Source organism: Talpa occidentalis, unplaced genomic scaffold (assembly GCF_014898055.3).
Source record: "Talpa occidentalis isolate TD23 unplaced genomic scaffold, MPIMG_talOcc4v2.1 talOcc4.6, whole genome shotgun sequence".
Lineage (NCBI taxonomy): Eukaryota > Metazoa > Chordata > Mammalia > Eulipotyphla > Talpidae > Talpa > Talpa occidentalis.
In genome coordinates, this window is record NW_023604972.1 from 39,079,550 (window position 1) to 39,106,440 (window position 26,891).

The following is a 26,891-nucleotide window of genomic DNA, read 5'->3' on the forward strand; positions in this document are numbered from 1 at the left end:
AGCAGCGAGTCAGGAGAGGTCTGCAGCGCCATGTCGATAGCTCCCTGGCCCGGGATCAAACTCATGTTGCAGTTGCTGCAGATAGCTTCATAGGTTGTGCTTAACTCCTTGCGCCACCAAGGAGCCCCTCAATTTCTTTAATGATGTAGATATCGGACAAATCATCTATTTTGAGTTAACTTTGGTATTGTTTTTCAAGGAATTGTTTTTTTCTAAGTCTTTAAATTTATTGACAAGTAGTCTATAGGGATGTTCCTTCTTTATTCCCAATATTGATGATTTGTGTTTTATTTATTGGTCAACTTGGCAACTAATTTATCATTAGATCTTTTCAAAGAACCAGCTATTAATTTCATTGATTTTTTTCAGTTGTATTGATTTCTGCTTGCTTTGCTTTTTTTCCCTAGTTAAGGTTTAATCTTTCTTGTTTAAAACCATTTTTCTTTTCCAATGCAAACATTTATTGTTGTTTCCTCTAAACAGTACTGAACTGTGTACTACAGACTGACATTATCATGGTCAGGATGGTTATTTATATGATTTTTATTCTCATAAACTTGTTTGATTCAGAATATGGTCTTTGTGAATGTTCCACATTTTATATATATATACATATATATGTATATATATTTGTTTGTTTGTTTGCTTTTTGTTTATGCATGCACTGGGTACAGTCAGAAGCGCGGGAGGGTGAGAGAATTCACCAGAGCCAGAGCGGGGAGCAGAGCAGGCAGAAGGACCGAGGTACACTGCTGAGGGGAGCAGCGGGCGGTAGGAGAGGTCTGCGCGCCATGTGGGACCCTCCTCCTGTGGCCGGGGAGAGGCCGGGGATCGAACTGGCACCGCAGAGACTGCGGGTAGCTTCACAACCTAGCGCTCAACTGCTGCGCCACCGGGGAGGCCCTAAAAAGATTTATTTATGGGGCCTCCCCGGTGGCGCAGGCAGTTGAGCGCAGCACTGTGAAGCTGTCTGCAGACTCTGCAGCACGGGTTGGATCCCGGCCAGCTGGGGAGAAACCCAGTGGCACAGCAGACCTCTCCTGTCTCCCTGCTGCTCCTCTCAGCAGTGTATTTTGTCAGTCTGCCTGTTCTGTTCCCCACTCTGTCTCTGGTGAATCCTCTCACCCTCCTGCACATCTGGCCTGTACCCGGGTTCTTGTATAAGTAAATCAAGCTTTTTTTTTTTTTTTTTTTTAAAGATTTATGTATGCAGAGCTAGGGTGTACGCAGCTTCACAGCGCTGGGCTCAACTGCCTGCACAACCAGGGAGGTCCCAAAACTTAGTGGTTTAAAACACACATTGTTTCAGTTTTAGTGGATTAGGAGTCTGGTCTTGGCCTGGTTTAGTCTTCTCAGTATGAGCAGGGAATGAAGGTGTTGGCTGGCGCTAGCTAGGTTGTCATCTGAAACTTTTTATATTGAGGAAGGAGGCACTCCAAATCACTCGGGTTGTTGGGCTAATTCATTGCAGCTGTAGGATTCAAGGATTCATAGCAAATGGCTTCTTCAGAAATGGCAAGAGGTGAATGGAAAACTACAGAGCAAATGTACTAGCAAGATGGAGTCATAATGTAACATAATCATGGGGATGATCATTGTCACATATGTAACATAACTAGGGAACTAGCTATATTCTATTGTTTAGTAGCAAGTAACAGTTCCAATCCCTCCTGAAGGTATGGATTTACGCAATGTGCAAATGCCAGGACATGTGAATCATGTGGATCACCTTAAAGTCTGTCCACTAGAAGATACATACAATTTTAAGATTGTTTTGTCTTCTTGGTGGGTTAACTCCTTTATATAATTTTTCTTTTTTCAAAAAATATTTGCATGGTTTATCTTAATTCTTGTTATCTGTTCTGTTTAAAGTAGGTTTCTTATACACAACATATATTTTGTCTTGCTTTAAAAAATACAAATCTGAGTACACTTACACCTAGTATTATTTTGATATTGTTGGGTTATGTCTTAGATTTTGTTTTCTATTTGTCACTTCTGTTTTTCCTATGTTCTCCCAACTTCATCTACCTTGTTTGGATTTGAATTTTTAGTATTCCAAGTAATTTTGGATTGTATTTTGGGATAGTTTGAATATAATGACATGAAACATTAAAATCTTTTGAAACTTTTTTTAAAGCAGGCAATCATCCTGATTATACTGAACTAATTCTTCCTAATTTTATGAGGTGGCTCTGATATCAGTTCAGGTTTCAGAGCATTTATTATGTTGCATTGGGTCAGCCTCATACATTTTTTTCCTAAAGATTTATGCATAGAAGAACTGAGGTATAGACCAGAGAAGTAATCATCAATAAGATTCACCAGACACAGTAGGGAGCAGAAAAGGCAGATATACTGAAATACAGTGGGCGAGACAAGAGAGGTCTCGTTGTGCCCAAGATCAGCAGACTCGGCGAGCATAGCCTCCAAGAACCCAAAGACAGCTGATGCAAACACAAAAGGGAGTTTATTACAGACTCGAGTCCGGGCTCATGGCACCTACCATCACAACGGCAGATATTGAGAGCCCCGAACAAAGGAAGCAGGGTTTTTTTATAGAGTTAAATCATGCTGGCAGTTACTCATTGGCTACAAGGATGTGTTCTTCAACTTTGCCGGGCTATAATTCTAAGCTGACTGGCCCGGCCGAGATGCAGCTCCAATTATGGCAAGTTCGCCCTCATTGGTGACCAGAGGGCGAGGGTGGAGTGAGGGTCGAAACTGTCGAAACTATCTCTGGAATGCAGTTGTCATTCCTGGGACAGCAAAACCTAAAATTCTAAAATGGCAGTTACACACAAAATGACAAAGCAATGATTAAGAATACTTATGCCTTGTTCCACAGTCTGCTGTGCCATATGTGGGTTAGCTCCCTGGCTGGAGATGGAAATCAGGCCACAGAGGTGTTAGCTCTGAGACTTAACCCTCTACAACCACCAGGGAGGCCCTAGCCTCATGCAGCTTAGGGATGAGCCTGAAACTTTCGTCACTCATTGATGAAGAGAAGCTCTTTTCAGCTCTTTTACCTCTCCAGGATTTCCTCTACAGTCTCCTTTTACCAAAGGTCCTACTGTTACAGAGAAGCCCCGATATAAAACGGGACTTAAAAGGGACTTATTAATACTCCACTTCAGGAACACACAAAAGGTTAATAAAAGGTTTATTTACAAGGGAAGGGGAAATGAGAAAATGTACAACTCAGAGAGAAAATAGGGAAATAAAATATTTTAAGATTTATTTATTTATTTATTTATTTATTTATTTATACAAGCACTGGGTACAGTCAGAAGCACGGGAGGGTGAGAGAATTCACCAGAGTCAGAGCAGGGAGCAGAGCAGGCAGAAGGACCGAAGTACACTGCTGAGGGGAGCAGCGGGTGGCAGGAGCGGTCTGCGCGCCATGTGGGACCCTCCTCCGGTGGCCGGGGAGCAGCCGGGGATCGAACCAGCGCCGCAGAGGCCGTGGGCAGCTTCGCAACCCAGCGCTCAACCGCTGCGCCACCGGGAGGCCCGGAAATAAAATCTTAAGTGCGTCCTACCCGATCCGCCGACCTGGAAACTCAATGGCACTCTGCAAGCTGGCCTCGAGTCACGAGCTGGTGGAGAGCCAAAAGGGAACCCCCCAAGGCCCATGTGTCTGGTTTTATACCAAACCTGGTTGTTAACTCCACCCTCAGGTTCCAGCAACCTTTCCTTTGATGGTGATGGGATTTGTCTTTCCCAATATCCTGATGGCTTTGGTCTGGAGTGGGGATGGAGTCCACAATGCCTGTATGGAATTAGCTCAGGACATCCTATGGACCTGCGTAAGTTGTAGGCATCTCTGCTGCCATGTAGTTCTGTATGCCTGGGGCTACCCTTGGGGTAATTCCAACCAACTCCCCCACTCCAGACATTTTTCAGACCATAGGGTCCACTATTACTTGTTTCTTTGATTAGAAAGATGAATTTTCTCTTGGGCTTTAGGTACTCATGAGGCCACTGCTACACTGTGTACCTTGATTAAGGGCCATCCTAAGGAGAGGAAAAACAGAGAATGAAACTGGCTGTTAATGTAAAATGTCAGTGCTTTTAGAAACGATCAGGTTACTATTGTTTGGTGACTGAAGTTGAAGAATGCATCCTTGTATCCAATGAGTAACTGCCAGCATGATTTAACTCTATAAAAAACCCCTGCTTCCTGGGCCTCCCCGGTGGTGCAGTGGTTGAGCGCTGGGTTGCGAGGCTGCCCGCAGCCTCTGCAGCACTGGTTTGATCCCCGGCAGCCCGGCGAGGGTCCCACATGGCGTGACAGACCTCTCCTGCCGCCCGCTGCTCCCCTCAGCAGTGTACTTCATCAGTCTGTCTGTTCTGCTCTCCGCCCTGGCTCTGGTGAATTCTCTCACCCTCCCGTGCCTCTGACTGTACCCAGTGCTTGTGTAAATAAATAAATAAATCTTTAAAAAACAAACAAACAACAAAAAAACCCTGCTTCCTTTGTTCGGGGCTCTCGATATCTGCCGATGCGATGCGTTGGTAGGTGCCATGAGCGCGGACTCGAGTCTGTAATAAACTCCCTTTTGTGTTTGCATCGGCTGTCTTTGGGTTCTTGGAGGCTATGCTCGCCGAGAGCTGGTTGTTTACTCTGTGATCAAGAACAAATTACTTATTCTCCCTGCATTTCAAATTCCCTTGTTCTATGGATTAGGGAATAGCACAGGAACTAACAGATTTAGAGGGGGTCTTGAGAGACTTCAAATAAGATTATTATTTATTTATTTAAACATTTTGGCCCATCTTCAGCTTTTCTTTTTTTCCTTTTTTTGATTTATTTATTTATACAAGCACTGGGTACAGTCAGAAGCGCGGGAGGGTGAGAGAATTCACTAGAGCCAGAGCGGGGAACAGAACAGGCAGACGGACGAAATACACTGCTGAGTCGAGCAGTGGGCGCGGCAGGAGAAGTCTGTGCGCCATGTGGTACCCTCACCGGCGGCTGGGGATCGAACAGGTGCTGCAGAGGCTGTGGGCAGCTTCGCAGCCCAGCGCTCAACTGCTGCGCCACCAGGGGAGGCCCAAGATTATTTTTTATATGGTAACCTCTTTTCTTTGAAAAGATGAAAGATGATAAACTAGAAAAGTAATTAAGAGATTGCAAATTCCAGAATACAACAGGATGTATAGAATTGAGCGGTAACAAATTAATGATTGCTATAAATGGAATAAACTAAGTAAAATACAAATTTAAAAAGACAAAAAAATAGAAAAATAGAATTATAGAACAGGGCTAGAACAAAACCCAAAAAACCCATAAAGTGGCATAAATAAATCTAAATACATCTGTAAGTATATTAAATGTAAATGGCCTAAGTGTTCCGATTAAAAATCAAGATTGTTGAATTGTATTTAAAAAACTCCTGGGCCTCCCCTGGTGGTGCAGGCATTGAGCGACATGCTGTGAAGCTGCCCGCAGCCTCTGCAGCGCCAGTTCCATCCCCGCCAGCAGGCAAGGGTCCCACATGGCATGACAGACCTCTCCTGTTGTTATAGGGCAGGGAGAGCGGCAGTCCAAACCCTGCAAACCTGCCTATTCTAAATGGGTTCTGCCATCCGCCGCATCAACACAAAACATATGAGACTTTAATGGGAAGGAACTTTAATACAATTAGGAAACAATACAGGAAAGGCAAAGAATATAGTTTCTAAATCAAGCACCCAAAGTTACCCGTCCCCTCGTGGGTAAAACTCCATCCAAATGGGATTGGCCCAGAGCAAGGCCCCAAAGCCTGCCACAAGTCTACAGCACCTTCCAGTGGGGACCCACAGAAAAGGGTCAGAAACAACCAGAGAAGCCCAGAAGGAAAAGAGCAAAATCAAAATCAAGATAAAAACTGCCATGGTCACCTCCCCACGGGTCTTACCCACATCTGTATCACCCAGTCCACGACCAAAAGACAAGCGCAGTTTCTTCACGTGTCTTTAGGCTCCATGTGCCTCCTCCAGGTCTCCTTCTGGCTCCAACTTGCTTCTTTCCTCAGTCTCCTCTGCAGCTTCTCCTCTCCCTGCTCAGCTCCACCCTCCCTTGGGTGGGGCAGGGAACCTCCCACCTTTCCTGCGGACCACCCTGTTAACATTGTCATGCCCGCTGTCTGTTCTGTTCCCCACTCTGTCTCTGGTGAATCCTCTCACCCTCCCGCGCATTTGGCCTGTACCCCGGTTCTTGTATAAATAAATAAAAAAAATCTTTAAAAAAATTAAAAAAATAAAAATAAAAACCTCCTAAATTTGGGCCTCACTGATGGCTCATGGGCAAAAGTCTCAGCGCTAACAAGCTATCGTCAGCCACTGCAGCGTAAGTTTGATCTGAGGCCAGGGAGCCAGCCCACATGGCACAGCAGACCTCTCCTGTCTTGCCCTCTGCTTCCCTCTACAGTGTATTTTAGTAGATTTGCCTGTTCTGCTCCCCATTCTGCCTCTGGTGAATCTGCTCACCACCTGCACCTCTGGCTTGCGCCCCAGTTCTTGGATGCAAAAACAAAATCTTTATGAAAAAAAAAAAAAAACTCCTAAATTCAAACTCTATGGAACACTTAAAAAACTGACTCGAACTAATGAAAAAAGAAAAAAAAATTATTAATGTTATATCAAAAATTATAGAATATGGTTACAAAAACAATTATAGTATTATAAAAATTTAGTAGTAATTACAAATATACTTAAAATACATTAGTAATTAGTAATATATTTGTACTTCTAAATATATAATTTGCAAAGTTGAAATCCATAAAGGAGGTAAATATCCCTATCTCAAGAAATTAGGAACAAGAACAGTGGAAACCCCAAAGAAAACAGAAACAAATAATATTGATAAGAGCAGAAATTAGTGAAATAGAAAAGCAGCATACAATAGAGGGGATCAACAAAACCAAAATCTGGATCTTAGAAAAGACTAAACAACATCTCTATTTGAACATTATATAGCATATAAAGAATTTGCAAATAATCCATAAGAATCTATAGCTGTTTTCAGACACAGAAGCAAAAGAAATAAATAAATTATATTTTACAAATAATCAACAGGAAATAAAGTAGGCTAATTTAGAATAACATTTTCCAGGATATTTAGACAGGTTTTTAAAAATATATTTTAAAACATATCGTGAAAGGTTCAACGCAGTAAAGGAGAGCCAGGCTAAATTTTCTCAAAGGCAGGGAAAATTTATTGTGCCCCCAGCGGGATTCACGGACCCAAGGTGGGGGTAGGTGAAGTCACACCCATTGTCAGGGGAAGGCAGGTTTTTATAGGGGGGGAAAGGGAAATCGGGCTTGCATCTGGGGGAACTGGCTTGATGAGGAACAGAGCTGTTTTCTGATGATATCAGCAGGCCCTCATTCTGGACCCTAGGTGGGCTTCCTCATTCTCACCCCTGTATCAACCTTTCGTATTGGATGGTAAGAAAGCTATATTAGTGGATAATTATCAGGTTAAAAACTGGGAAGAAGTAGAAATTCATAATGGTGAACTTTTCATTTGTGACCACTTGTATTTGGGGGCTTTAATGCATTTGGAAGAGGCTACTGAGAAACTGAACAATTAAGAGACTATGGATTCAAAGGGAAAGTCTAGTGGTGGCCAATATGTGGGGACCCTGGCAATCCCAACCCACATTTGGAACACTAAAGGATTATTGGAGTAAGGGTTAACAGGAAATAACAGCACAAGTACAGTCCACAGCTTGGCTCTGAGTCACATGGATAATTCAGAAAAATCTGTCCCTGAAATTGGGTCAAAATGATTCTAGATTACTAATGCCTAAGTGCCTGACACAGCATATGAAAAAAAAAAAATCTGTGGAGGATGAAAACATCATGCTGGGCATCAAATTATTTCTATAAACAATTTTTCAATGGTTACATTGGCACTGAGATAACCATATACACAAAGATAAAAGATAAAAAAGGGGGGTTAGCTGAAATAAAATTAAGAAACAACTACATGAGAATTTTAGATTTGGGAATTGTTAAGTGCATACAATAAATAACAATGGTTTTCATGTTCAGGTGGATGAAAGGTGAAAATGTTAGCAAGACAAGTGAAATTTGTAAGACTGACCAATTTACATATCCGTGATTAGAAATTTGAGAACTGAAAATACAAAGGGCTAATAATAACCAAGATACTCTTACAGACCAGGGTGAGAAGACTTGTTCTTCCAAATATCAAACACAGTACCAGCTACAGTGACAGACACACTATACTAGTAGCACAGGGACAGAAAAGGAACAAACAATTTAGAAAGAAGTACTTTCCCTTTGAATCCATAGTCTTAATTGTTCAGTTTCTCAGTAGCCTCTTCCAAATGCATTAAAGGCCCCAAATACAAGAGGTCACAAATGAAAGGTTCACCACTATGAATTTCTACTTCTTCCCAGTTTTTAACCTAATAATTATCCACTAATTTAGCTTTCTTACCACTAATTTAGCTTTCTTACCATCCAATACGAAAGGTTGATACAGGGGTGAGAATGAGGAAGCCCACCTAGGGTCCAGAATGAGGGCCTGCTGATACCATCAGATATATGACTCTTAGTGGCACTGAAAAAAAGACTTCAATAAATGTCAGTGAGGCAATTCCCAGCATACACAAAATCTTGATGAATTAAAAACATACATGTGAAAGGCAAAACTAAACTTGTAGAAGACAACAGAGGGTTATCTTCATGACCTTGGGGTAGAAAAATATTTTTTTAAACAATTCACAAAAAATTCTAACCATTTAAAACAAAAAAAGTAATACTTTTCAGTACCTAACTATTAACAATTTTTTTTAAGTCAAATCATAGTAACACAGAAGAAAAAAAGCAAGGCAAGAGTGAGAGAAAAACTATTTTCTAGCTACCAAAGAACAGGACTTAAAAAGATCTTTATGAATCAATGAAGAAAAAGATTGCCAACACAATAGAAAAGTGGGTAAAAAAGTTGTATATACTTTATAAAAAAAAAGTGGTTAATAGACTTTTTGAAAAAGTGATCAATTTCACTAATAACTAGGGAAATGCAGAACAAAATATGAATGAGATACAACTGCATATTCACCAGATTGGCAAAATTTAAAAATAATCTCTTTATATCAGTGTTGAGAGGATATACAGAACATCTACATTACTCAGGGAAAACTTTGTTATCTAGTAGGATTTAAGATGTAGTATTGGGGCCTCCCCGGTGGCGCAGCGGTTGAGCGCTGGGTTGCGAAGCTGCCTGCGGCCTCTGCGGCACCGGTTCGATCCCCGGCTGCTCCTCGGCCACCGGAGGAGGATCGATCCCCGGCTGCTCCTCGGCCACCGGAGGAGGATCCCACATGGCGCAGACCTCCCCTGCCACCCGCTGCTCCCCTCAGCAGTGTACCTCAGTCCTTCTGCCTGCTCTGCTCCCCACTCTGGCTCTGGTGAATTCTCTCACCCTCCCGCGCTTCTGACTGTACCCAGTGCATGTATAAACAAACAAATAAAATAAATAAATAAATAAAAGATGCCTCTATTAAAAAAAAAAAAAAAAAGATGTAGTATTGTGTGACTAAGCAATTCCATAGGTATATACCTCAGTTGCAACAGGAGATACATACAATAATGTTCATTGCATAACTGTGACTGTCCCACACTAAAAACATTCCAATTGTCCACAGCAATCAATGAATAAATGTAGTATATTAATGTAAAAGGTAAATTATACAGCAATGGCAATGAAAAGTATAACTATAAGCACCAAGGATGAAGTCTATAGTGAATAAAAGAAGCAGTGAAAAGACAATACAATATTATTCCATTTATGTAAGATTAAAAAAGTCAACAAAAATATATTTTATTGTTTAGGTATATACATAGGTGTAATACTATAAATAAAACCAAAGACAAAGATATCACAAAAGATGGGACCAATGGTAATTGCCAGAGGTTATGTGTGGGGAAGCTAGCTGTTAATTAGAAAGATATAAGGAAATTTCTGGGCTGCTGTCAATGTTCTATTGACTTCAGAGCTGGTTATACAACTGGTTACCTTATAATCTTCCAATTCCAAATTTTTAAATGTTTTATATTCTTCTTTGAATATATATTTTTTCAATGTATGTTCCTCAGTTAAAAAAAAAAAAAAAAAAGGTAGGAAATGCTAAGAGCAAAACAAACATGAACAAATTAGCCACTGATTACTTATGCCAAACCCCAACATCTCTACTTCCTGTTTCCATATTTGTTAAAAGTACTCATTAGGTGATGAGAATTTTCAGGTCAAGAAACCTAAATAATTATTAGGTCAAGATATTTTACTCAAAATCACAAGAGAACAATTTTCTCTCTTCATTTTACTAATTAGAAAACTAACTCTAAACACTATTGTCATTTTTATGCCTTGTCATTAGTACCACCAGAGAGAGCAATAACAGACAAAATATAAAGACGATGATACAAAACTGTCTTCACTATTTCTAAGCAATACTTTTAGGAACTTAATTTAGAGGAACTTATTAACATATGAGTAACATAACCGCTTTGAACTCTAAAATGGAATGGACTTTGGACATCCCCCCCAAAGTCTGTAATTTACCAGACCTACAGTTCATTTGGTTACTACCATTCCCCCCCGCAACTGTTTCAGTAGAATTTCAGTAGCCCAAAGCACTTTGAAGTAATGTCCCTCTACACACAGTGAATACTATCTATACCTTCATAGTTGCAAAACTTGGAACTTTTGCTTGGAAACACCATAGCAAAAATACAAAATGAATAGCACAATCAGAATCTTTGGAGTTAACTAAGGAACAGGATTTACAAAAGATATTGTCAAAGTTCTTAATTTATTTTTAATAAGTAAAAAATTATTCAGTGGTACCATACAAAATCAATTTTTGCATTTTATATATCAATCACCAACAGTGATCTCATGGTACAGAAAAAAACAAAACAGAATAATAATTGTCATTAAGCTCACCCTGGCTTTCCAGCTTAGTAGAATTAGAGAAATTAATGGTAATATCTGTTATCAACAGGAAAAAGAAAGCAATGACAAAATGGTTTCAGGTTTAATCACAAAATGAACCTAAACTTGGTTGATTTTGTTTATATCTGCTAAAGCACTGCTCCCTATAAATAAAACTGACAGCATAGTTCTAAATTTATTTCCAGAGAACATATGGAGATTTAGATCAAATATGGGGATCACTGAATGGCTACCTGAAAAACAGAAATTACTGTCATAGAACACAAAATAAAAGTGGGGAAAAGGTTTATTACAGACAAGTCGCTTTATTATTTCTAGTGTCTATAGTCCCAAACAAGAGAATATGATATTCCGAGATTCAATTTTAAGGATTATACTTGTGCTATGCATAATGGGAGAGGGTAGGATACGACAAACAAAAATTATTGTTTCAAAGTTAGTTGTTTCCTTTAAATTCGTCTTGTCCATTTCTCTTTACCTCCAAACACACAAATGATCCTTTAATCATGCAAATTCACCTTCCAATCTCAAATTTATTTTCCCAACTGTATTTCTTTTACAAAAGAATGAAACAATACAGCTGATTGACAAAACAATATAAACTACTTGTAAATAAAATCTAGACTATAAAAAGAGATCAAATTGGAGAAAGACTGGTGTAAACCTAGTTTTAGTTTACGTACTTTCTAATGCTCTGCACAGGAGAGTGAAAAAAATCATCTAGAGGGAAATGACTTCCTCTGGTTATACAATGCCAATTGCTTTAGAATGCATGATAGTCTTAAAAATAAGAGAAACACTTGCTGTAATCAATGAGTTTACAGTGTTGAATATACTTTACTGTCATTTTAATGAAAGCATTTATATGAATATCTATCATAGTTCATATCAGAAAACAGAAATTTTCTATTGATAAAGATCTAAAAAAATAAATTTTTATTTTTATCAACTCCCTTTCTGGGGATGCAGAATAAAACAATGTTTTTCCCTTTAAAATAAAATATTATTATTTTTTTCTGTCCGTAAGTTGTGGGAAGGAAAAAAATCAAGAATTAACTAGTGGTGATTTTTTGATTTCTACTTTTCGTATACTGAGAACTCTCCCTTTACAAAACCTTTTAGTCTTAGGAACTATGGAAATCAGGTTTAGAGTTCCAAATAAATAAACTAGCCACATTAGAAAGCATACTGAATAATCAAATGATTAGCCACATTTATTTGTTCACATTCACGGATTCTCTAAGGCCGTCAAAATTCATATAATACTGTTAACATTTAGTCTGAGTTAACATGTGCTATCTGACCTCCTGCTCATGGCTTACAACACTGATGTTGTCAACAAAGATTCAGATTTTGAGGAGACAGTGATACAACAAATTCTGGCTAAATCAACAGAGGTATCAGAACAGTAAACTGTAACTGTACAATTTAAAATATCTATTCTTCATCTACTACTACTGTCCTTCCTCTTTCTGCTGGTGTTAAATTCAAAGCCTAGTCATGAGAGATGCAAGGAGCCAAATACTATTTATATAGATAAATGGGCCTCAAATACTAAATGAAAAAGAAATTCTTATGGTGGGATTCAACTTTTTGGATAGTTGCATTTGATATTTTCAATTTCTTGATCTTTTATTTCTTCTGGTTATGTGTACATATTTGTTCCTTCTTTTCTCCCAGACAAGTTTATATACAAATCAGTTGTAAGCATTATAAAATGGCATTCCAGTTCAAAGTTGCTTGTGATCATATCTGCATAGGAAGCACTTAGACAGTGTATACTATGCATGAAAATGTTTTACTATTCTTCATGGTAGTTTTCTACTGATACGTCCCTTAAATTAAGGCGTCATCAAAGATAAATCCATGGTATTATGAATTGATTTTTTTTCAGTTTCTGAAACACAGACTTTTTAAAATCAAGTAGTCATGGAGAAATTTTCAGATAACGTCTCTTAATCAGTGTTGTTACTAAAATAGTATCTTACTGGAGGTCCAGGCAAATCTTCATCTCCATCAGTGTCTGGGGCAAATGAAATAGTAAGATCCACGTATTTCTTTTCAGAAGAAGGTTTCACAAGTTTATGCATTCTAAGAAAAATAAGCAATAGCAAAAAATTTGGTAAATTATGCAAAATGAAAGATTTGTTGACTAATGCTACTCAAGAGCATCTAGACTTTAATTTATTTTTAAATCTAATAATCCACCTACTTTCACATATTCACTTTTAGTACTAAAAGCTGTACACTCAAAGAAATTCATTTACCTTACAGTAAATCAATATACACTACAGCTGGTAACAATAAGGAATACAGACCATTTATTAAAAGCCAAAACCCTCTAAAACATACATAAAACCCTCAAGGAAACCCCAAAATGTAAGCAATGCTTTTAAAAAACAAATTCTCTATCCTCCTTATAAAGTTTAGAGGCATGATAAATTCTTTTTAAGTTTTTCTCTGTAAAGAAAAACAAGTTAGATTTAAATTGTCAAATGCAAACTAGAAGCATCATTATAAGACTTTTTTTTTTAACCTTTCCCTGTAATCCGATTTACTAAAACCACTTCTTTTTTATTAGTCACTACTATTATCTTGAATCAAATTATTATCTAAACAAATACTCCTTAGATTATTGCATTAGCCTCTAGTCAGCTGTCATCAGTCTTTTACCTCCAATCTACTATGCTGTCAAAATTCTCTAAGAATGTAAATTTGGTATTATTCTCCTGCCTAATGTTATCTACCATATATCATGTACCTATCTCATGCCAGGCTCTGACCTACACAATCTATTTAATCATCAATATAGCTCTTCCCATTTTACAAAACTTTTCCCCCCATAATATTATTCTCCATTCTTTCTACTATCCATTCTTACCACCTTATCTATAATTCATTTAAAAATATCTGATTTTCCAAAAGATCATAGTCTTTGTTAGCCACATGCCTTTGTGAAAACTATTGCTTTTGCCTGTTAATCCTTTTTCAAAGGTAGCTCAAATGAAATCTATCCAAGTAGAAGGTTTCAGTTAATGGTGTCCATAAAACTCTTAAAAACGTTTATGTAATGATTATTTAATTATATTTTAATTACTGATTAACAGGTTACTATCTCTTAACAGAATGAACTCAATGAAGGAAAGGGCTGTTTGATAAAGATGTATAATGACAAAATATTAACATGCTAAATACCAACTGTTTTGGAATGCTTCTTAATTATCATTATACTTCTTAGCCCTTATTATATTACTTTACAGCTCAACAGCAATGGGCATAATCACCCCTAATTGTATTGTGAATACAGAACAAAGTTTCAAAAAAGCTCAGTAAACTATGCAATGTGAGAAAATAAGTAAGTAGCTGAGTAGGGAGGTGAATCCAGGCTTTCTGAAGCCAAGCCTCTCCAGGCACTTTGTAAGTACTCTATAAATGTCTGCAAATGAATAGAGCAACAACAAAGAAGAAATATTTACAAACCATGTCATGCTGGAGGGCTCAAATATTGACCAACTCTGCACAATATTTTTGTCAATAATCGGTAGTAAATTTTAAATTCCACTAAACAACACATTTCAGGGCCACACATTCCACTTTCATCTACCTAGCACACAATAAAGGAATTCTTTTTTTTTTAAAAAAAGATTTATTTATTTATTTATACAAGCACTGGGTACAGTCAGAAGCACGGGAGGGTGAGAGAATTCACCAGAGCCAGAGTAGGGAACAGAACAGGCAGACTGACGAAGTATACTGTTGAGGGGAGCAGCGGGCAGCAGGAGAGGTCTGCGCGCCTTGTGGGACCCTCACCCAGTGGCCAGGGATTGAACCAGCGCTGCAGAGGCTGTGGGCAGCTTTGCAGCCAAGCGCTCAACCGCTGAGCCACCGGGGAGGCCCCACAATAAAGGAATTCTAAATACTAACCTTAATTTATTCAAAAGATCCCACAGACATACTTGTCTAGATGTTATGCAAATTCCTTAAGTAGGGCAAGAACTGTAACTCTAAAGCTTCTCAAAGTACCTGGCACAGAGCAAGTCATCTTTAAAGAAAATCTGTTCAATGAATGGCATTTTGTTTTATATTATAGTTTAATTAGCCTGGTAATTACATATACCTCACAGGATGATTTACTTTTAATTGGTGTACTGATCATATCAGTTTACTAAGCTGAAAAACTGAGTCTGACTATAATAAACTCACAAGGGTACTGTGATCTATGAATCTCTCTGGAGAGGTTGTCTGTTGTTGTTGGTAAATTCACTGTAATTATTAATGCCATCAGACAAGAATGAATAACATACATTTATCTGAAACTCTGTAACCTCTATATTGAATTTTTCAATGTGCATATAGTTTAATTTTTAATTCTTACAAAACTTTAGCATATAATTTTCAATACTTACGTTAACTTCAATCTTTTTGCATGTCCAGGCATTACAGGAACATAAAGCATTTTGACTCCTTGGACCACCATTGTTGGCTCAATTCCATACTTCTCCTAAAAGAGAATATCCAAAGACAAATAGTCAAACCCAGTTCAAATGCAAAATATTGGGTGAGAAAGCCTTATGACCAGCAAAAAGAGAGCAAACAAATGTCTCTTAAATACACACACAACACACACACACACAGCCTCCCTGGTGGTGCAAGGGGTTAAGACAAACTATGAAGCTATTCACAGCCACTGCAGCACAAGTTTGATCCTTGGCCAGGGGGCTACCCACATGGTGTACAGACCTCTCCTGACTCGCCTGCTGCTCCCCTAGGCAGTGTATTTCAGTCTGCCTGTTCTGTTCCCCACTTTTTCTCTGGTAAATCCTCTTACCTCCCCCTGAACCTCTGGCCTGTACTCCAGTTCTTGTATACATACATAAATAAATTTTTAAAAAATTAAATATATATATAAACCTCTAATGAAGTTATGTATGAAAATCTAATAAGCTCAAGGTTACTAATGAACTAAGTGAATAAAAGTCTCACTTTGACTGCATTTATGAAATCCAAGAGGGTAAAATCTTCTTTTCCATGTATAATCCATCTGTCCCAAATTGTAAATGATATTCCATTTCTGTTGCAGAAAAATATAAGAACAAAAACATTTTAATTTTCTTCCCTTTAGTAATAGCCCCAGAATTCCATTATTTGTGATATAGCTAGAAATTAATGTGAGGAAAAAAGGGAAAATCTAACTTCTAAAATATTCAATAGTCTTTTGTCCCCATCACACCGCACAGGGTAACACTTTCACCAGTACCTGTTGATACTTCAAGTGTCTCATTATAAATTAATGTATCTTAGAGAGTTCTCTCTCTCAATATCTGCATTATTTTCACTTCATTGTGTGGATGTTCTTGTAACATATTAGTGGACATATGGGATGTTCCAATTTTTAGCTATGATAAATCATGCCAGAATAAAATATATCATATACATATCACTTAAGATGAGTGCTAATGTAGCTGCAAATTTGAATTATAATTCTGTATTTGCCTTAATATGCGTTATAGTATTTTTCACTTTCATCAGTAATGTATGAGAGTACTTGCTCTCTCGTGCCAAGATAGGTGTTTGCAAATTTTTGATTTCTGCCAATCAGAAAAGTGAAAAGTAGAGGTCCAAGGAATTGCTGTTTTGCTATATAGCTTTTGGAACTAGATTTTTAACTCATGATCCATCAGTTAGAACTAAAAGTCTTCCAATTCATCTGCTTTAGGTAGATGTAGACAAAACCCTAAGAAAGTACAGTGTTAAACAGTATGGCATAGTAAATGTGAGAGTTCTATGTCTATTTTAGTCAGAAATATTTCATAAAAACAGAATTTTGAACTGGTCTTCAAGTAATGACTTGCAAGTATTTATATAGAAAGAAGGAGAGATGGAGCTGTTTTTTTTATCTTTTAGAACATAAACATTTTATTTCATTCTCATTATGCAAAAGAAAACAGACCTTCGTGCATACCTGATTTCAGTTTTTCTCACTTCAGATGTCTCTGTGAATACTACAATTGGAATGGCTAAGTTAAAGAAACAATTTTTGTAAGCTTCAAATGGATAGCCACCAGCTACTTTGATCATCTCCAATGCAACCTAGGTAAAAGAAGGTTAGCACATAATAGAGTCTAAAAGTATTCATGACTTTAATGACGTCTATTTAATCTTCCCACTTTCTTTTCAAGTATTTCCCTACAAAGAGTAAAACCAGTTATAGAACTGGAGTAAATCTCTCACCATTTAGCATATTTCATACTTTCAAAATGTTCTACATGTGGTGAGCAAACTCATTTAAACAAATATTCACGTACTTTAAAAGCAGACACCAGAACTCAAGAAATATAACAGTCCAAAATAATCTGATATAGGGACAGGTAATTATATAGTTTCTAAGAATTACACAGTATAGCATAGAAACAAGCCAATCTAAAGATTCTGAAACATTAAGGAAAGATTAATCTGAATCACTAATAGGTATTTCATTTTTTTAGGTAAAAAACTAGAATCAATAAAATCATAGAATAAAGATTAAGGCAGTTCATTTTATTCAAGAAAAATAGAGTGCCTTCTTTATGTGGAGGCTACAAAGATGATTATAAGATTACTGCCCATAAGAACAATTATAATCTATCTGGGCAGAGCCTATTTTTTTTATTAAAGTATACATCTGCATAAACTCAAAACATTGATCAATGTACTTTCAGAAACATTTTAAAATATTAAATAGATTAGTACATATCCCTCCTTCTCTAAGATCCCTGAGTGAGTGACTGAGGGTTGTGCTATACGGAGGGAAGAGGCAATGAAAAAGATCCATTTTCACTGAAAGAATAATAAACTCACCAAGCCAGAAACTGCAGCGGTGGATGTTGCTATTGCAGGTATAATTTTGCCAGCTATGCGCTTTGTTTTGAAACGATCAGCTGGTTTGATACTATACATTTTAGCACGAAGATTTGATGCAGCTGTGATGAAATCTATGTGTCCATTACTATCATCATCTTTTTCAAATGAAAGCACTGCCATCTGAAGATCACCTATCATAATAACCAGAAAACAAAATTTCCTAGTGTTACATATTTGATTAGGTAAAAAGCAGTGTGAGCTCATTACTCGTCACAATTCCTTTATTTTTTTATGCTTTTATTTAATTATTTTTGAAAGGTTTTTTCTTTTTTATAAGATTTATTTTATTTATACAAGAACCGGGGTACAGGCCAGATGTGCGGGAGGGTGAGAGGATTCACCAGAGACAGAGCAGGGAACAGAATAGGCACAATGACCAAAATACACTGCTGAGGGGAGCAGCGGAGGCGAGAGACAGGAGAGGTCTGCCCCGCCATGTGGGTTGCTCCATGGCCGGCGGAGATCAAACCCGCACTGCAGAGGCTGCAGACAGCTTCACAGCACTGTGCTCAACCACCTGCGCCACCAGGAAGGCCCCTATGCTTTTATTTATTTTTGTCATTTTTAAGTACTTATTTGGGCAAAAGATCTTAAGATGTGTTTTTATTTTTTAAAAAAGATTTATTTTATATATTTATGCATACAAGAACTGGGGTCGAAGCCAGTGGTGTGGGGGTGTGAGGATTCACCAGATACAGAATGGGGAACAAAACAGGTGGATCTACTAAAATACACTGCTGAGGGGAGCAGCAGGCAAGACAAGAGAGGTCTGCAGCTCTCTGGCCAGGGATCAAACCCATGCTGCAGTGGCTGGCCATACCTTGATAGCCCTGAGACTTGACCCCTGTGCCACCAGGGAGACCCCCAGATATATTTTTATAATTCACATAAGAAGAAAAACATTTGAGTGAAAAAAATAAAATGAAAAACTACAGGATTTAGTGTTTATAAATGAGATCATCAACAATTTAACAATTCAGAGAAGAAATTCAAAGGGTAAAGTTGAGACCAGGCCTTTACAATAATTTATAATAAAAAAATACATTAGGGTTTTACTTGCTTGTTTTTAAATGACTGGAAAATATTAAAATCCATATATAAAAATATATGCAATCAACTATACTGTTATTGCTGTTACTGTTACTGCTATTTAATCCCACAAGCTTTCAGGTGCAGAATTTATGAAAACAAAAATCCCTCCAGTTCAAAAACATTTTAATAAAGATTTCCCTTACTTGTGGTAGCTCTACTGGATGAAATAGCCTTTTCTAGTTGGAAAATAGCATTCCTCTCATCTTCACTGCTAATAGGAACATGGTCAGGTTTCCTTGCAGTTTCATCTGTCTGAACAACCTACAAACATATAAATGTATTCATTAATGTTATCACATTCTGTAACTAAGTTTGGTTACAGTAAGTATATTTTCATCAGATAAGTATAGAGAAGATATATTCCCTCTGTGTAGGTCAATGAGATTGTTAATCAATATGGTCTACAGTATTTTATACCTTTATTCAGTAATAAATGCTATTTATATATTTATTATTTACCTCCTTATACTAACAAGGAAATTCTGAGTTTATTATCTTGTTCACTGAGAGATCTATCTAAAGCAAACTTGATCACAGTGGGTGTTACATTTACTGAATAGCTTATGAGATCAGAGTTTATAAAGATCTCATAAAACTCCACACAAAAATGTTAATCGTAATCAATAACTTGGAATTCTGAGAAAAAAAGTTTAAAACCAAATAATAAAGCTCTAACTACTGCAGAGCTGTTTTATTTCTCCCCAGAAACTGAAAAAAATCCATTTACACTATAACATAGGCATGCTTTATTTTATTATTTAAAAAGATTTATTTATTTACCAATATAAGAGCTGGGGTACAGGCCAGAGATGTGGGGAGTGAGAGGATCCAACAGAGACAGAGTGGGGAACAGAACAGGCAGACTGACTGAAATACACTGCCGCGGGGAGTAGCAGACGAGACAGGAGAGATCTGCCTCACCATGTGGGTTTCTCCCTGGCTGGCCAGGGATGAAACTCGTGCTGCATAGGCTGTGGATTACTTCATAGTGTGGTGCTTAACCTCTTGCACCACCAGGGAGGCCCAACATTGGCATGCTTTAGATACATACTTTAGGGCAGCATTTATGAGTTAATTTATCTTTAAGAAATTACTTAATGGACATTACATAAGGGCAGTGAAGTTAAAAATTTCTCCAACTAAGAAGCTAGCTAACTCATCATTAATTAAAATACTATTTCTTATTACAAAAATCGAACTCATGTTTTTACAGAGTAAGTATTATTCTAAGTATTTAAGAAATATTAAGGAGTTAAGGAAGCAGAACCTTTTTGCCAGAATGTTTTGGCTATGGTATTTGTTAAGTAGAAGACTCAGATCCTGAAGCTTCCTAGTGAGTGGCTACAGGGAGCTGTTACAAAGTATATAATCTATGCTAAAACTACAGCTAAACTGCTCAGGATAATTTATTACTCTCAAACTATGATACAGAAAGAAGCAACTGATGTGAGAAAACATGAAGAGCAATTAAGACCAGTTATGTCACTGACACATTTCCTTGCCATATTTCTAGCAGCTTTACTCATTAGAAACATGGCTACTTTGTTATTCTTTCTGTACTTTCATTCCTTTTTTTTCTTTTAAAGATTTATATATTTATTTATTTATACAAACACTGGGTACAGTCAGAAGCACGAGAGGGTGAGAGAATTCACCAGAGCCAGAGCGGGGAGTAGAGCAGGCAGAAGGACCAAGGTACACTGCTGAGATGAGCCCCAGGCGGCAGGAGAGGTCTGTGCGCCATGTGGGACGCTCCTCCGGTGGCCGGGGAGCAGCCGGAGATCGAACTGGCATAGCAGAGGCTGCAGGCAGCTTCGCAACCCAGCGCTCAACTGCTGCGCCACCAGGGAGGCCCTGTACTTTCATTCTTAATAAGTTACAGATAATGAACACTTCATTCAGCAAATCCATTAATTAGTACAAACTCAACTGTCTACAAGTTTTCCTTTCCCCTAAAATAAAAATGCAGAGGGTAACAAAGGTGTTTTATGGATGATTTTTAGAGTGCATACAAAAAGTATATAATTAACATGTGAGAAAGAAAAATTACTTAGTATTTCCAAACTTCCTATTTACCTTAAATTTCATGGTCTATCTCTATTTAATAGTTCCTGATCTTTCTACTTCCAACATGTTTGCATGGCAAAATCCCAACTCTTTTAGTTTTAGTATATGATTACCCAGGTTTAGAATGGAACTCAATACCAGTAAAAGTTAAACAAATATTTGCTGAAGGAATGACTTTCTAAACATACCTTGTTGGAAGGCTTGAATTCCTGAATCTTTACTTCGGAAAGAATATTCAAGAGAGCATCTGTTGATAAGTCCTGTTTTTCCAAAAAGAAATTTTATGAAACATTTTAAAATTCTGAATTCTAAAGCTAAAAACAGTTATGTTATCATATTAAAATACTCAATTTGTTATCTGAATATCTAAACCACACTGATTTGTGACATTTACCTTTCTATCTATATAAATTTTGTTCATAAAGGCTGGAGGTAGGTTGCTGTGTACGAAAAAGTACTGAGTCAACAAATCTGAATTCTTAGTTCTGTAAATTTTAAAAAAATGTAGTTTGAGGACTTGAGTATCAGATTTAGTGTCTTAAGATTAGAGACTATCTCTTCATTGTTTTATAGAGTTCCCTGCACAGAGTTCAATGAAGTAGATACTGATTGAAGTTAAATAAGTTAATGTAATTCAGCCTTTAAGAAATAGGAAAATATTTAGCAATTTAAATTACAATTAAGGGCTATTTATCTATATTCATTATTAAGAAACTGTTCAGGAAAAATTAAGGCATATTGCTTTTGAGGTTACCTCTATTGTTTCATCACAAAATTAACAATTTACATAAAAAGAATAACAGACTAATGCAACTATTTTTTACCAGATATTTATGGTGTATTTTACTATGTATTAACTCCAGAAAGGATTGACCTAGAACAGGCAATATATCTGGCCAAATAACAGATATGGTTCATATTTCCCCATTGAGCCTACCTAAAAGTATATAAATTTATTTAGCTTTATGATGTATTTGTGAAGAAAAAGTCACTAATGAAGATATGCCTCTCAAATAAAACTATACTGGATTCTGTTAGTCAATCAAGATCATATCAAAGAAAGGATATGATCATAATTATTTCAAATTTCCTGAAAGGCATACGCTACTGTCACAAAATAAGTCAAACAAAAGCACTAAGTCAAACAAAGGGAATCTTTAAGGAATATTTTTAAATTGCTATTAAATAGTGTAATAAGACTAGTTATACTTGACATAGGTTATGAATGTTTTAAAAATAAAGTGTAACTGCTTTTAAGAGTATTTGTTTCACTACTTAAATTGAAAAATGAAAATTTGACTTTCAGCTTTCTTGCCCCTCCCTGGCCTGGTTCCTGGGCTAGAAGTCCCACTTTACTTCTGTTCCTTTTCTCCTTAATAAACTTTTTCTTTCTCTAAATTAAAAAAAAAGAAAGAAAATTTGACTTTCTTTGACTTAATAAGCTGCAATGAACTTTTGGCTTCTGCTATGTCAGAATGGGAAACAATACAAGAAAATAAAAACTTTACATCAAAGAACAATTCTTATATGATATAAACACATTTTGATGATATGTCATCTCATCCTAACCTGGTTTTGCTAAGGCTTGAAGAATAGCTTACCTCTGCTGTAAATGAAATGCAGTAGACTGTAGCATATAATTTAGCAGCATTCTGAAGGAAACTGAGGTGCCTTTTGAAATTAAGAAATAAAATTATGAATGTACAATTTCAAAGTTGTTTAATTCACCAAAAAGCATAGCTTTTAAAATGTTGTTTGATGAAAACAATTTTATTATTTTTGTTACAGAATTATTCTTTTTTAAAAACTAGGCAATGATTTCTGGTCTAGCCCAGAGCACTACAGAAACTACAATAAAGAAAAGACATAAGGGCCTCCCCTGGTGGCGCAGCGGTTGAGCGCTGGGCTGCGAAGCTGCCTGCAGCCTTTGCAGTGCGGGTTCGATCCCTGGCTGCCGGCTGCCAGCAAGGGTCCCACATGGCGTGACAGACCTCTCCTGCCGCACCTGCTGCTCCCCTCAGCAGTGTATTTCGTCACTCTGCCTGTTCTGTTCCCCACTCTGGTGAATCCTCTCACCCTCCCATGCTTCTGACTGTACCCAGTGCTTGTATAAATAAATAAATCTTAAAAAAAAAAAAAAAAGACAAGACATCAAATGTTTATCCTTTTAAACACAATATTCAGGGTAGGGGAAAACTACTTAAGGGAAAGGAATGGCAAGACACAGAAAAATTAACAGAGGAAAATTCATTTCAATATTATAAATTTGGTTTTCAAACATATCAGGTACAACTAAGCAAATGAGCTTGAGAATAAAAAACTGTTATACAAGAAGCAGGCAGAATAACATGACTGGATCCTAACAAAGCAAGCATCACATGAGAAAATTAATCAGCTATTTGTTCAAAGGAAACTTAACAGGTATTTAATTTAAATGTATACATATAAGAGGGAGGGTAGAAGATGGTTGACAGCCAGGATCCTTGAATTCTGGCCTTGCCCATTTCCTTCAGGAATATCTAGGATAAGCACCTGGAGGGATCCGCCACATCTAGAACAGAGCTGGGGCAGTGAAGACCAGTATGTCAGGAACAGTGACAACTCACTAGGATAGCTATCAGCTCTTCCTCCTAGTCCCCCATGTTCTCCCCACTACCTGGTAAGGAGAAAACATAATTCACTTTGACAGCACAGTTTGACAGTTCAACGAAAGTCATCCGGATGACCAGAGACTGGTTCGGTAGAGTCACATGATCATCCCTGGCTTAGTCTCTGTGCTTCCAAGAATGTCTGTGACTGCTCAGGAGAGTTAAGGAGAACACCTACACCTTCCCTAGGTCCATACTACCTCCAGCTGTACTTAGGAGGGATGCCACAGGATGCTACTGCTAACTTGATTAGTTCTAGTAGCTTGTTTAGAGCCACTAGGGCAGATATCACATACACAGATTTTATGGTAGGGGGCTTCTTTGGGCCTGCTGGCTTTCCAGAGACTGTGGATATGCATTCACACCCCCTCCCAGTCACACATGTTTGTTTTGTACTTGTAAATAAACTACAAGCAAAGATCGATGTCTAGTCCCAGTGTAGGGAAAAGCATATCACACACATAGACTTTTAGCAGGGGCCTTTTAGATGCTGGCTTCTCAGAGACTTGGGGAGATGCCCACTGCTCCTCTTCCTGTCTACACATGACCTTTGGTCTATGCTCACAAAGAAACTGGAAGCAGGGGTGCATGTTTCCCAATGCAGGGAAAGTACAGCACTGCCAGTCATATCACGCCCATAGACTTCTCCACAGGGGCATTCTGGATTTTGCAGAGACTGAGGATATGCCATTCCTCCCTACTCTGGAACCTCTGGACCTGTGTCTAGAGTGTGTAGTCAAAAACTACAGGCAACCACAGGGAACAGAGCCTGTGAACAAAAGGCTTCCTGGTTGTTGGTGGGCGGTGGGGGGGGGGGCGGGTATCAGGTGTGGTATCTGCCTTCCCCACAATGTGTTCTCTTAGGTTTCCCTTGAAGCTTCCATTTTGCTACTGCTGGACAATATAGAAATTCAGAGAAGATCTAATATAGCAAAATGGACAAACAAAAAAACACAGTACCTTGAGACCTAAAGGGCACATGGCACATAAGGAGGGAAGAACTATCAAGAACCTAAACACAAAGATGGAAAATCTTTTCTTCCTATGAAATGGAGTTCAAAATTGTCATGATAAAGAAATTCAAAGAAATGAAAGCAAATGCAGAAAGGAAAATGAATGTCACATGCCAAAAAATGAAACCAGGCCTCCCAGGTGGCGCAGTGGTTGAGCGCTGGGTTGCGAAGCTGCCCGCAGCCTCTGCAGCGCCGGTTCCATCCCCGGCTGCTCCCCGGCCACCAGAGGAGGGTCCCACATGGTGCGCAGACCTCTCCTGCTACCCGCTGCTCCCCTCAGCAGTGTGCTTTGGTCCTTCTGCCTGCTCTGGTCCCCGCTCTGGCTCTGGTGAATTCTCTCACCCTCCCAAGCTTCTGACTGTACCCAGTGCTTGCATAAATAAATAAATAAATAAAAATAAATCTTTAAAAAAAAAAAAAAAGAATGAAACCAGATCACACCTCACTCCTTACACAAAAATTAACTCAAAATGGATCATATAAGAGCCAAAACTGTAAAATATACTGAAGAAATGACATTGGGTTCAGAAATGTTTTCCGGTATTCATCTCTAATGACAAGAGAAGCAAAAGCAAAGATAATTGTGATTACATCAAACTAAAAGCTTTCTGCACAGTAAAAGAAAATATCAGTGAAACAAAAAAAAGACACACTACTGAATGGGAGAAAATACTTGAACACATTTGACAAAGAGCTGATACTCAAAATAAAGAAAGAATACAAGCAACCCAACAAAAAGAAAACTATTAAACCAATCAGAAACTATTAAACCAATCTATTTATAAGAACTAAATAGGTATTTCTCCACAGAAGGTATACAGATGGCCAATAGGCACATGGAAAAATGCTCATCATCACTTATAGTCAGTGAAATGCAAATTAAAAACACAATGAGACACCATCTCAGCTGTGAGAACGGTCCACATCAAAAAGAACACAAAATACAAGTGTTGGCAAGGATGTGGGGAAGAAGTAACCCTCTGTTAGTGGGAATGTAGACTGGTCCAGTATCTGTGGAAAACAGTACGAAGGTTCTTAAAAACATTAGTACAATATGATCCAGCAATTGTACTCCTAGGTATCTACCTGAAGAACACAAAAACACTAATTCAAAGAGATATATATGTACTCCTATGTTCACTGCAGTCCCATTTAAAACAGCTATGTTATGGAAACTACCAAAGTACCCAGGAGAGTAGAGAGAAAAATGTGGTATATAAAGAGGAATATACTCCACTATAAAAAAGGGTAACTTCTCGTCATTTTCTATACAAAGATGGAACTGGAGAGGATAATGCTATGTGAAATAAGTCAGAAGAGGAAAGACAAATACCAGATGGTGTCACTTATATGAGGAATACAGATAAACATCACAAAGGGTCAGTCAGAACTAAACCAATAAAAACTCTTGACATCTGACTGCAAAAGGGAGGCAATCAGAAAGGGGGAATGGTGAGAAGGGTGTGGGGAATGCTGGGGGGAGCCAACTGAACATGGTGAAAGATTTTGTGGGCAAGGTGTGAAAATATACATTTATCGAGTTTTCAACTTATAACACCCAAAGCAGAAGCAACGATGTAAACCATCTTTACCTCAATAAATGTAATTGCAAAAATTATATATATATATGAAAGTGTGTATGCATGCATATTTATCAAATATGGATAGTGTATACAGTTATTCAACTGAGATCAAATCCTTGAAGATTAATTTGAGATTACTTATGGAGATATTTAGTACTAATCATTGCTCCTCCCCCACATTACTAAAATTTCCTACATATTGGCTTCTTTAGATAAAAACATTTTACTACTTTTTTATGGATAAAGTCAAAGAAGTGGACAGTTTGGTTTTACTTTAGAGAGAATAAAAACAATGAGGTAATTTTTACCAAGTAATTAAACAGGCTGTGTGGGAAGAAGAATGTGGATATATCTTTGCTAGCCAGACTATATTAACACTTAGATTAACAGGGAAACAATAATTTAACATTAAAAAACCAGGTTTTCACCTTACATTGTAAGTCTATACACATTTAAGAAATTTAAAATAAAAGATGCACATAAAATTGGATATAAATACTTACAAAGGTTCATTTAAATCAAATTTTATTGGCGAGGGTGGCCTCTTTGGTGATTGCCAAAATAAACCTAATAAACAATACAAATATTATTTTCAATGTAGGCAACCAGTAAG

The 26,891-nt window shown here is 37.6% G+C and overlaps 1 protein-coding gene across 2 annotated transcripts in view; it reads right to left on the reverse strand.

Annotated features, from left to right (window-relative positions):
* Window positions 1–10,128: 10,128 nt before the first annotated feature.
* UBA6 (ubiquitin like modifier activating enzyme 6) overlaps window positions 10,129–26,891 on the reverse strand; it is a 68,230-nt gene continuing 51,467 nt past the window's right edge. For both annotated transcript variants that reach the window (XM_037530724.2, XM_054688494.1), the window contains exons 25-33: window positions 26,782–26,845; window positions 22,636–22,705; window positions 21,223–21,294; window positions 19,111–19,228; window positions 17,813–18,006; window positions 16,938–17,065; window positions 15,959–16,046; window positions 15,382–15,476; window positions 10,129–13,066 (exon numbers count right to left, since the gene is read on the reverse strand). In XM_037530724.2, the coding sequence (XP_037386621.1) occupies window positions 12,931–13,066; window positions 15,382–15,476; window positions 15,959–16,046; window positions 16,938–17,065; window positions 17,813–18,006; window positions 19,111–19,228; window positions 21,223–21,294; window positions 22,636–22,705; window positions 26,782–26,845 (965 nt within the window). In that variant the 3' untranslated portion in view covers window positions 10,129–12,930. The remainder of the gene's footprint in view (window positions 13,067–15,381; window positions 15,477–15,958; window positions 16,047–16,937; window positions 17,066–17,812; window positions 18,007–19,110; window positions 19,229–21,222; window positions 21,295–22,635; window positions 22,706–26,781; window positions 26,846–26,891) is intronic.